General features: G+C 47.9%; 1 protein-coding gene across 1 annotated transcript; it reads right to left on the reverse strand.

The window, feature by feature from the left end:
• Positions 1-2,319: 2,319 nt before the first annotated feature.
• Positions 2,320-9,522, reverse strand: Rbp4 (retinol binding protein 4). The gene is made up of 6 exons (NM_013162.1): positions 9,491-9,522; positions 9,253-9,381; positions 9,030-9,166; positions 8,768-8,874; positions 3,952-4,164; positions 2,320-2,605 (listed from the first exon to the last, which is right to left on the reverse strand). The coding sequence occupies exons 2-6, from the start codon at positions 9,361-9,363 to the stop codon at positions 2,568-2,570; spliced, it is 606 nt and encodes a 201-aa protein (NP_037294.1). The 5' UTR covers positions 9,364-9,381; positions 9,491-9,522; the 3' UTR covers positions 2,320-2,567.
• Positions 9,523-12,209: the final 2,687 nt, after the last annotated feature.

A 12,209-nucleotide genomic window follows, 5' to 3' on the forward strand; every position in this document is an offset into this window, starting at 1 on the left:
ATATAAAGCTGTACCTTGTGGTTGCTGAAACAAACCTTAGGGCTGATTCAGGACTCAGATCTTTCTGTAAAGGGTCATGGCTACCCTGAGTCCCCACCTTGTGGATCATTTATTCATTCCTGTCAAGACTGCTAAAGGAATTTCCAGGGAACAATTAAAAATGACTTTTTTTTCCATGTATAAAAAGTGGGCTGGGGACATGGCCCAATGATAGTGTGGCCCTAGGTTCAATCCCTAGTACATGAAAGGAAGGAAGGAAGGAAGGAGAAGGAAGGAAAAGAAAAGAAAAAGAAAAATACTACAGACCACTTGACCATTTTAGTAGACGGAGCACCATAGTATCAAAAAAGGGAGGACAGGCTATAAAGGTGGAGAGGGAGATCAAGACTCGATGCTTTGTCACCCCACCTATGTCACCCCACCTATCACCCCTTTGAAACACCTGCCCTGGCTGTGCAGTGGTTTGGAACCCAGTGGTAGAGCTGATCGCCCTGGCTCTGTTCTCAGGGAGCGCACCTTCTCATGGAGGCGGAGGACCACATATGCTAACAGAAGTCACGCTGCACCCGAGAGTGAGCAGACACACTGGAGAAAGTAGGACGGGGTGCTGTGGGGTGACGGTTACTTAAGTGGGTAGGAGTGGGACTGGGAACACTGAAGAGCAGTAGTCAAGTTGAAAAGCAAAAGGTAAGAAACAAAGATGTGGATCCAGAGGAAGGACCTTTGCAGGATGAGCTAGACTGACGGGCCACGTGGTCTGGGAGGCTGACGAGCCACGTGGTCCGGGAAGCTGACGAGCCACGTGGTCACGGGTCAGTGGCAGCAGGCAGAGCTCAGTGGGCAGCCCTGAGGTTGACTGTGGGAGGTCTAAAGGATGATTGCTCAGGCGCAGGCTTGAAGGAGCAAGAATAAACATGGAGACTAGGTATGTGGCTGATTGAAGGAAAAAAGCTGGGAAGACCTTGAAGATGCATGGCACCAGTGAAGGATTGTGTGCAGCCGTCTTGGACTGTGCTTGGGAACGTGAGACACTTTACACGCATAGGGCGTCTCCTAGACTTTAAGCCTGGCACTGGTTAGATAGAGGAGCAGGACAAAGCTAAGGAAACCTGGGAAGCCAACAGGATTTCATTTACAGCATATGCTTGAAATCCCATGAGGCAGCTGGATGAAGAAATAGGGAACTGGGTCTAAGGATACAATGTTGCTGGGGAATGGGATGGTTGGCTACGAACCAATGGTTTTATGAAATAGTCTGGGAGAAGATGAAGAAAGGAAAGAAACCACAAACACTGAGCCCCAGGAGATGCCAAATCATAGGTCTGAAGTAAGATTTATGGTGACCATGACAGTAAGTACTTTGTTCCTGTGGGGTTAATGGGTTTGATGCACTGATGCTGTCTTGAAGGGGTATGTGAGTATCTATGGCTGTGGTGTCAAACTGAAGCCGAGGAGCTAGACAGTCCGCTTGTCCTGAGAGTGGAAGGTGGAGTTTTCTCATGGCTGTTTCCCCTGCCTTTGCTAGACTACAAAGCACACAGGCATTTGGTGTGAGGTCCCCATGGTCCTTAAAAAAATGTCAGCAAAGCAACTCCAATATATATCACAGATGTCCTCCTGTCTGAACCGTTTTCACAGCTCCTTCACGTGCTTGCAGACATTATATTGACTCTATCCTGTTAGGCAGGGAGCAATTGCTTCCCAAGTTTAATGAGAGAAGTCACAAAATCAGCCCCAAATCTTACAGCTCCAAACTAGATTCGATTTTAAAACCAAGATCCTCTGGTACCGCAGCCTTACTGAAAAACAGGCTCCTGGGAACCTGTGGGGAACCGAGACAGGTTCTACTGATGGTATGGTCCTGGCTGCTTCCTCTCCTGCCTTGATATTTCCCCGCATACTCTTGCCCCATCCCTAAACTTCTCCAAGGGAACACCAAGGCAGCCTGCTCTTCAACATTCTGCTGCCATCTGAAATACAAGGTGAATCATGCTAGAAGTAACGAAGAGCAGGGTGGCTTCCTAGAGTTCTCTCAGACCCATGTTTCTCAGCCTGCCAACTCTTTCCAGAGGCGAGCCTTCTGTCCTGCTCACCTCATGGGCCCTGGGCTGACAGCCATAGGTTTGACAGTGTGGCCACTCACTTCCTCTTTTGGCTGTCAGTGGCTTAGTAGGCCATTTTTAAGACCTTCTTAGTTAGGTCTTAAAACCCTTTCCTAGGATATTAGAAGCCAGTCTTTAATGTGGAGATCAGGTCTTGGCATCTCCAAGTACAGCCCACCTGCAGCTGGACCACAAAGAAGTCTGCAACTCACAGGAAGATGGTGACTATACGTTTAATAAATCAAGTTTGGAATCCCAAGCCTCAAACGTCTCTCGGGGAACTTCTCAGTAAGATACACGTTTGTGTGAATGGATTCAGGCATTCCCATGTATTTGGACGATGGTTTTAATGTCCACCTAGAGAAGGGAGGGGAGGTGGGGAAACTAAACTTCTAAGATAAATAGAGATGAAGACTGGATGAGAGCTAATCAGAAGTTTTCCAACTTTATACATCCTTGACGTTGCTACAAACTGTTTCTTGAGGGTCTGCTTTGACAGTAACCTGAAAAACAGAAAATAAAACCATAATGACAGAGAGGTGGATCAGGGCTTATGTAGATAAATGAACACCCGGGCTGCCATAGAGCAAGCCACCATTCATAGGCTTCTGTGTGACTGCATTTCACAAGTTCCCTGACAGTTGGCACTGGAGCTCTTTGAATTCTACAGGGAGCAGCAGGGCTGAGGGCACATGGCCTGTAGCATGAATCACTTTCCACTTACCCTTCGACTGATTCCACCCCACTGCATCTCCAAGTGACTCAAAGCCCATCCTCCTGCCTCAAGACATGAGGGCCACACCAACCTGAGCTCAGCCTCACTGTTATAGCTTTATAGCCTACGTGGTGTCCCTGTCCTACCTGTGTCACCAGAAGGCAACACAAGAAACTCCATAGTGACAAATATCTGAGTTTGCATTAAACTTAGCTATCTATCGGAGATCTTAGATAAAGTGTTTAACCTTCCTTAGCCTTGATTTTATTTTCCTCACTGGTAGAGTATGTATAAAGTGTCTCCAAGGGTTAACTGGGTTAACTGGGGTGACTTGGGTGAAAGGCTCTGCGATGCCTGGGGGGGTAACACAATCCTTCACTAGCCCCACTTTCAGCCTCCTCCCCCACCCCACCCTTCATTATCTATATGTCTGAGCTCACATTGGTGGTGTATTGGATCACTGAGATGCCTAAGAAAAATGTTCTTTTTTTTTTTCTACACTTCAGCGTGACCCTTTTTGGATTTTGAGGCCCAATTGTTCATACAAGTGAGTGCAGGTGAATTCAAAATAGACAGCCCACTTCCCCACCATGTTTCTGAGTTTTAAATTAGGATCCGTTAGGCAATAGCTATTAAAGTTTCCCACAGTTATCCGGGGACTCTCCCCAGGAAACCCGAGTGGAGGTCCCTTGAGCTAATTGGATGCTGTTTGGTTTTGTGAAGGGTAAAAAGTATCTCAGGCACCGGTCTTTACAGACCTTGCTACACTGACGCCTTTGTTTATGGTTTTACACAAAATGGATGCATGTTGCACCCAGTTCTCACTAGGGACACTTCCTCTCCACCAAACTCTAATTCCTGCAGAATGGTTTCTCAGGCTTGTAGCATCAGCAGCAAAATGTGGGGAGCAAAAACATAAGAAGAGAGTGGTTCCACAACTTTGGTTATAGAAAAGTGCCAGCGTTTAGGGGAAGAGAAACCTTTGGTCCCTTGTCTGTGTGGCTGATGGCAAAGCCCTAGGAAAAATTTAATCAAGACTTGGCCCAAAGGAGGCTCCTCGGGCAACCCACTTGCACAGATGCTGCACCTCTTATCCTCCCAGCCCTGCTAAGTTCCTCAGGAAGAGTTGCTCACCATTGTGCTCGATCCATCTGTACTGCCTCTCTAGGCACAGCTCCTCCTGTCGCTGCCTCACCAGCCTCCGTGTCTCCGGGGTCAGGCCATTGGGGTCACGAGAAAACACAAAGGAGTAGCTGTCTGCACAGGTGCCATCCAGATTCTGCAGGCGGCAGGAATACTGCAGAGCGAAGGTGTCGTAGTCCGTATCGATGATCCAGTGGTCATCGTCTGTAAGTCAGAGAGACACAGTAGCCCCGGGGCCCTGACCAACTTGCTAACCACTGACTCCCTGGAACGGGCAGGCAGCCTTTCCTTAGCGAGAGGAGGCTGCAGAGACTCCTGATTGCTTCTGTATAAGTGGGCAAGTGAAAGAGGATCTTGCTCTCTTTACAGAAAGGTGTCCTGGCACAGAAGGCACCTCCTGGTCTAGAGGGCACCTTATTCACCCCAACAACTCCTTGATAACTGATAGCATCATGTTTTTCTGAAGGACCTCTGTGGACACACTACTGTCTTCACTTCCTACCCGACAGTAGCACATGTCTCTGTCTATGTCTCTCCCAACTCCAGGTCATGACTTATCAATGCTCTATGGGATCTACCTCCCACCATCTCACTTAGCCCCACTGTTCTATTGGGTGAGCTAGAGACTGCCACTCTGACGGTGATAGTCTTTCAGCTCTACCCTTCTTTACGCTTGGGAATCCTATTCGCTTCCTCAGGTTGACGACTGGGATGCCAGGGGACAAAAGATGCTCACTACTGAGCTTCAGATACTCACTCGAATTTGTATTTTGGGGGTGCTAAGGGGGTGCCCAGTGGGTAATTGTGTTTGCTCTGCAAGCATAAGGACCCGAACTCAAATCCCCAGCACCCACATAAAATGCCAGACTGGCTACGTGGGCCTGAAAACCTAGCTCTGGGAGGCAGGGACAGGCAGATCCTGAGAGGTCACTGTAAGGTCAGCCTAGTAGAAACAGCGAGATTCCCCGTGCAGTGAAAGGCTGTTTCAGAGGAATAAGGCTGTCAGCAAGTGTTCTGACAGCCAATGCTCTGCTCTGGGCTGGTTCTTACGCCTTCACACTCACATGTATACAATGAACGCATGTACACATGGATGGCACGGTAGGCCATTCATGTCCCCACTGTAAGTCAACTGTGTGTGTGGCTCTCTACAAACACTTGGGATCCGCCTAGGATCTGGCTCAGCACAAACCCAGACCCACAGGAGCACTGCTCACTCAGGAGAGGATGTGCGGCCCTTCTCCTCAGCTCCTGCCCACAACAGACAAGAAGAAGATGAGCCACTCCTTTATCTCTAGGCTTTCAGAGGCCTGGCTTGAAAATGTCACTGCCCACAGCTCATCTGCTAGGCGGTGACCATGAAGGTTCTCAAAAGATGGACCAGGAACAGAAGCCACATGGCTGCTGCTGGGCCGTCCTCACCACAGACTCTACCCTCCTCCCCAGGCTCCTGAGCATGGGGCAGAGCCTTCCCGTCTCTGGATAATATCATGGGACCACTGTGTCACAAAGTGCATCCTGGGAGCCTGCCTCAGACAAAAAGGCACTCATGTTTCAACTAGTATCTCAACCCATTGTCTTCACAGCTATCAGTCTCTCACACCTGCAGCTTAGCAATTTTATCCCCAAATTGTTGCCAGAATATAAAATATGCCCTCAGAGCTAACTTTTAATGCCCGATTTTAGTGCCCTGGCCTGCTGCTTCTGACTTAAAAGAAGGCCTGAGTTGGTTTGGTTTATCTCCAGATTCTTTTTGGCAGCATAGTTCAGTCACGAAGAATCCTAATGAACTTCACCAGTTACTCCCTCCTAACAGTATTTGCCAGAGAAGCTCTGCCAGGGCACAGCTTGAAAGAACGAACTTAGCCCTCCAGCCCTCTCTCCTCCCGATGGGTGGGGTTCCTCCAGAAAGTCTTCCCAGATATCACCTAACTACACACAGTAGCTGTGGAGAGAGTGCCTGAGGCAGAGACTATGTGGCTGGCAGTCCCTGACTCCCCTCTGAAACCCCAGAATATGACCTTACACTGTGGCTGTGTCTACAATGAACTGAGCAGGTAGGCTGAGCACTTAGAGTTGCCTGGTTTCAAATGTTCAACAGAGGGAACTGTTTTGGTGGTTGGCTTTCTTAAAAGATCTGTCATTCACTGCTCTCCCTTGCTGTGGCCCTAGATAATGTTCCCTTGGCTCCCTAGACCCGTGTCCTCCAGGAGAGAAGCTCGCTATGACTCTCAGGCCTAAGGATCCAACTAAATGAATCAGGGTACAGATTCCACCCAATTTCCAACTAGTAACCTTAGTAAAGGAGTAAAGTCTGAAACCCCCATGGTTTGAATTATCTAGCCTACTGATTCTCAAACTTCACTGTGCAGAAGGAACTCGCCAAAGGAGTGGATTGGGAACGGAGATACAGTGCTCTACTCTGAAGAGTTTCTGACTCAGTGAGTCTGATTTGGACCCAAACATCTGCACTTTGAAAAAAATCCTGCAGCTGATTCAGCTGAAGTTCGCCCAAGGCAGTCAGTGACTTTGAGAAACACTGATGTAGACGTTCAAGCCCCACATTAAATAATTGTTCCTCCATTAACAAAGATCCCTTTGCCAAGAGAGTGGCGACATTTACTTGGGACAAGGAAGACATCTTAGTTCGTGTTTTTCTGGGAAGGCACAACAAAATAATGACATAGCTAATATTTAATAAGCTCTTATTGTGCACCAAGCTAAACACGTCCATGCATTACCAGGAGTGATTCTTTCAACAATCTTTTAAATAGGAACTATTCCATAACTCAATTTGATAGCAAAGAAATCAAGTTTCAGAGAATCTAGTCTTTAATTAAGTCTACATTCAACCAAGAGAGGCTGATGCCAACGTCCTTCACTTTTGAGATCTTACTCCGTGCTGGTAGAGTGAGAAGAGAAAGAGATCAGCACAGAACATGGCCACGGAGGGGGCATCAGGTCAGAGCAGTCTGCTTGCACGGAAGGATGGAGCACAGTTTTAGAGCTCTTGCCTAACATGGTTCTGGGTTTGATTCCTGGCCATTTATGGGGGGAAGAAAAAGTAAAAAGAAAATACCAAGAAGTCACCTCCTCATTTCACCCAGCTGACAAGCTCACTATGCATTTAGCTCTCTAATCTGCTACAATAGGGATTCAGAATGGCTGGAATTTTCTCGGAACTCCAGCATCAACTATAGAGTTTTATTTTATTTGCATTGAATTATTTCCAATCAGCCTGCCCTATTACAAATATATCCATCTGGTGAGGTGTAGAATGTGACAAGGAGAGAGACAGAATTTTGACCTCTTTGTGTGGCCTTCAACTTCCTGTCCAGATTCATGCTTAATGTAAGGTCAAGGAAGGAAATTAGCACAAGGAATGAACATGAAGTTTGTGAAGAAGGTCCCCAGATGAGCATATGAGACAGTGGAAGGCAGACACCTCAAGTGAGTCACAGATTCAGAAACCGTGGTAAAGGTGGTGTAGGCTAACGGTCTTTTACATCATTTGTGTCCCAACAGTTGCTGTGTGGCTGTTCCCCTGGGACATTCACTTCTGAACTTAAATAATAAACTTGAACTTAATGGTGTCTGTGGGCTCTCCTGCTCCAGACCCAGTGTGTAAAGCTATGATTTCTTTACCTAGGAGGTAACTAAGAAGCTGAAATATCAAACAGAATGTATGCCTCAGACACTCTTCTTAGTGCTTTCTGCCCACTAATGTATTATATCTTCACAGTCCCATGGCCTGGGTGCTGTGATTCTGTTTACTTTGCACCGGAGGAAACTGAGGCACAGAAAAGTTAAGTAATAACCCAGGGTCCCACAGGTAATAGATTAGTTAGGATTTGAACTCAGGTTGTGTGTGTGTGTGTGTGTGTGTGTGTGTGTGTGTGTGTGTGTGTGCCCCGAGCGTGATGTACAGGTGAAATTTATCCTGGATACCCCCTTCGTCCTAGGGAAGTGGCTCTCAACTTTGCTAATCCTGTGTGTATGTCTCTTTGATATGGTTCCTCGTGTTGTAGTGCCACCAACCACGAAATTATTTTTGTTGCTACTTCCTAACTGTAATTTTGCTACTGTTGTGAATCATAGTGAAACATCTGAGTTTTCAGATAGGTTTAGGTGACCTCTGTGAAAGAATAATTCGCCCCCCCAAGGGGATAGCAACCCACAAATCTAGAACCATGGTGAGATCTAGAACCCCTCCTCTCTGAGATCTCACGATACTTCTTCCCACCCTGAATTATCCCTTAGTTAATCAAGTAGCTTTCAGATTTATAATTTAAGTGAAATGGACTGGGGGTTAAAGAACGGGTAGATTGTCCTGAAAAGTACCCTAAGCTTTAGGGAACTTCGTTGGGAGTCCTCAAAATCCTGCCTTACATATGAGGTCTTAAGGAAAGGAGACTGTTGCAGCCAGAAAACTGCCTGGCTGGTGGTAGTCCACCGGCAAGGCCCGGGGGTTTTCACCCAGCTCAGACACTTGGTCCCTTCATCTTGGATATTGGTCTCTACTTCTGCCGATGTTCCAGATTGTCGAACTGTCTCAGGGATTCCACCCAACGGAACAGAGTGGAGTGGTGATGTGGGGAGACAGTGTGGTGATCAGGAAAATGGTACCCGACAAGCCCAAAGGCCCTTCTGAACTTGGATCAGGTATTTTAGGCTGAGAATCCAGTCCCTTCTAATCCCACGGCCCCTAAATTCAGACAGGGCCAGAGAGACTGCCTCTTAAAGCCCTTCCCAATGGTGCCACTGAATAGAATCACAGTGATTTGGCCATTTATGCCCCACTACTCACTTCCTCGCTGGAGAAAGGAGGCTACACCCCAGTACTTCATCTTGAACTTGGCAGGATCTTCTGTGTCTGTGAAAGTGCCCACCATGTCTGCACACACTTCCCAGTTGCTGAAAAAGCCAAGAGAACCCTGAGCCAAGCCAGGAAAGGGCTCCTACCCCATCCAAGGTGCTCCTTTCCCTTCCCAGTGAGGGTTGGGCTCCCAGCCAGCCAAAGCGGGGAGGCACCTTGGAACGCGGCACATAGCCCACTAGAGGCCACTGACCTCAGAAGACGGACTCGTCCCTTGGCTGTAGCGCTCATATGACCCTTCTCGTCCACAGAAAACTCAGCGATGATGTTGTCTTGCAAAAAGAGACCCTCGGGATCCTTTTTGGCGATGGCATACCAGAGCCCAGAGAACTGAGAAAGAGATAAGAGAGTTGGCGACTAGAGTCTGGGGTCCACCGCCGGCCCGCAGGAATCGGGGGACCGGGGCTGATACCTACACGAGCCTTGTCGAAGTTCTCCTTGACTCTGAAGCTGCTCACCCTGCAGTCGCGCTCGGCGCTGCCGCCTCCCAGAGCCGCCAGCAGCACGAGCGCCCACACCCACTCCATTTCACACCGGAGTCTGCCCTGCAGGACAGGCGCCGGGTGAGCGCGGATCCGGAGGACCGAGCCACCCGTCGCCCCCTCCCACCCCACCCCGCCCCGCAGGTCCCGGGGGGAGCGCGCGACCGCTCACCAGCAGAAGCCGCGTGCAAGCCTGGCCGCCGCGTTCGCGCGCGCGTGAAGCGACGGAGGCGAGCGGCTTCCCGACCTTTATAGCTCCGGGGGGAGGGGGTCGCGCTTTCGTAACCACGCGGGGTGAAAGACCGCGGGGAGGTGCCGGGGGCGGGCGGGAGGGGGGCGGCGGAGCTTGCATAACCCTCCCTGACTCACCGCCTGAACGCACGCGGGGCCCCTCCGTCAGCCTTGCCGCCCCATGATGCCTAGGCTACGAGCTCCGCTCAGGGTGGTCTTGGTGGAGCCAAACTCTCCAGCCCAGACGAGCCATCGGGGCCAAGAGCTGGGCCGGGAATCCAGCGACAGCACAGCCAGCTGCGGTCTTGAGTGTCCTCCAGGTCCTGTTGCCCTGGCTGGAGGCCTACGTGGCCATGGTGTGATGATGGTGGCCTCACTGAGCAAGAAGGGACCTATGATGTAGCCTGGCACATTAGTGTCCAGGCCCTGGCTTTCCCAAGTGGCCTCTGCTCCTACTGAGGAGCTGTTGTGCGAAGCATTTTGGCATATTTTGGCTGCGGTTTTTTCCCTTTAGAAAAGGGGCATATTTTACTCTTTGAGGAGTTGTGGTGCTGTTTGTGTCAATATTTATTCTTTCGTTTCATCATCTTTAGAAAAACTAAAACGCTCCCTGTTAAATATTCTCTAGCAACGCAACCTGGTCAGGGCAGGAAATCTTCTCGCAGCGCCAGTGGCCGAGTGGTTGATCGTCCACTTCTGTTGCCACACTTCCCTGAAACCACACCGAAAAACATAATTGCTAAGTGTTCACCATGCATTTTTATTTATAAGCCATACTAGGATTTACTTATTCCAAAACAGTGAGGAAAATTGGCTCAGGAAGAGAAAAAGGAGAGGGAAAGAATTCCATAACCTTAATGGTGGTGGCCAAAAGGTGTGTTGACCGGTTAATACTTTTTGCTTATGGCACAACACGACTCACTACGTTCCCTTCTGCGTTTGGAGTTTGCGATCTGTCAAACTGAACCCAGCAGTTCAAAGGAGGAAGATTTCGACCAATGAGATTTAGTGACTTTTTTTTTTTATGAGAAAGTATTTGTGTCTCCCTTGCCCAAAGTCTGAGCATTTGAGACACTGAATATTTTGCTATAGCTTTATAAGAGGAGATGGGGAAAGGAGAGGAGAGACGCCACAGAAAGAACTAGGTTGATGTTTCCTTCAACAAACAGCACCTTAGCCACATCTGGAAATCTTGTAAAGATACCTGTGGCTTCCTTCAACTTCCTGTGACCTTTTGGACATTCACCTGCCTGGTTCTCTGCTTTCTGTCCCTCTCCACCCCTGCACCCATTGTGTTCCTTGTAGTCTCTGTGGCACCAGAGACTATGTTTCAACTCCACAGGAACCTAGGAAGGACTACTGACCAGTAGCTAACTGGAGAATTTGATTGGACTAGTTTTACCAAAGGATGCATTTCTTGCCCCTCAGTTTCGGCTAGGGTTTGATTCTATATCCCCCAAATCCAAGGATATCCAAAGCCTCTGTATAAAATGATGCATTTGAATACAATCTATATGCATCCTCGTGTGTATTTTAGTCTTCTCTGGATTATAATGTTTAATAAAATGTAAATGTCATGTAAATAACTACTGTGCTGTAAACAAAGGACTATAAGTTCAGTATAGACACCAGGGTGGTGTGTTGTTACGCAAACTCTTTTTTTTTTTAAACTATATTGTTTAGAGAATGACGAAAAGTCAGCAGGGGTCTGGACATGAGTGCCTAACTACACGGTTCATAAACAAGATGAAGGTGTCCAGCACACACACTGAAGAAAGGCTGGGGGTCTATGGGATGGTATAAGGCCACCGCAGGGTATGTAGTATGTTACCATTCTCCTGAGTGTTCAACTGAGTGCTTCTTGTGCACGTTTAAGTCGTTTCTGTCGTATCTTTCTGTGCCCTTTTCTGCTAATATTTTCTGCTCACTGTTGGTTGAAAAGAACCCAGCAGCTCAAATAAGATGTGCTCAGAAGGTGGTGGAAGTATGTATTTGCTGGGATTGTGGTCTATATCTCTGTGCCCCGAAAGGACTTCTGGGTACTTCCCTGGCAACTGCCCAACACTGTATTCCTCTTCATACTCCAGAGCAGAGCCTTTTCCTGAGTAAACCCGAGTGACACGCTTCTGGCTGACCCATTGCCTTTGCCTGAGCATTTCTGAAAGAAAAGGTCTGTAATCTCTCCGGTCAACCAGTGCCCCTGAAGCATGTCCTGGTGGCTGGGCTGCTCGCTATATATCAAGATAAATGTGGAGGATTTCAGTGGGCCTCCACATTTATATCCTAGGTGTTTAGAAAGCTGAGCCATTAACCACTCTCTTCTCTTTCCCGCCCCCTCTCCTCCTTTTCCTCTCTTTCCTCTCTCAGACCTTGATGTTTTAGATCCCAGCAAAGAAAAACAGTTTATTTTGGCATTCTCTCCCGGATTTCTTCATGATTACAAATATGTGATTTCAGGTCAACTGATGCTTTGAACATTATAAGTAGCATTTCAAACATGCGTGTATATATACATATACATATATATACACATATACATATGTATGTATATATATACACACATATATATATACATATACATATACATATATATCCACAAAGGTTTAAATATTCACAGTGGTTATCCCTATATGATAGGATTTGAGACAATTCAAGAGTTA

The sequence above is a fragment of the Rattus norvegicus genome, chromosome 1 (genome assembly GCF_036323735.1).
Source record: "Rattus norvegicus strain BN/NHsdMcwi chromosome 1, GRCr8, whole genome shotgun sequence".
NCBI classification, from domain to species: Eukaryota; Metazoa; Chordata; class Mammalia; order Rodentia; family Muridae; genus Rattus; species Rattus norvegicus.

Excerpts from the sequence above, each read along its gene's own strand:
- Rbp4 (NM_013162.1), bottom strand. The coding sequence starts at position 9,363 with ATGGAGTGGGTGTGGGCGCTCGTGCTGCTGGCGGCTCTGGGAGGCGGC. Across the intron at positions 8,875-9,029 it reads GGACGAGTCCGTCTTCTGAG|CAACTGGGAAGTGTGTGCAG; the intron begins GTCAGTGGCCTC and ends TGGCTTTTTCAG. Across the intron at positions 4,165-8,767 it reads CTCCTTTCTCCAGCGAGGAA|ACGATGACCACTGGATCATC; the intron begins GTGAGTAGTGGG and ends TCTGACTTACAG.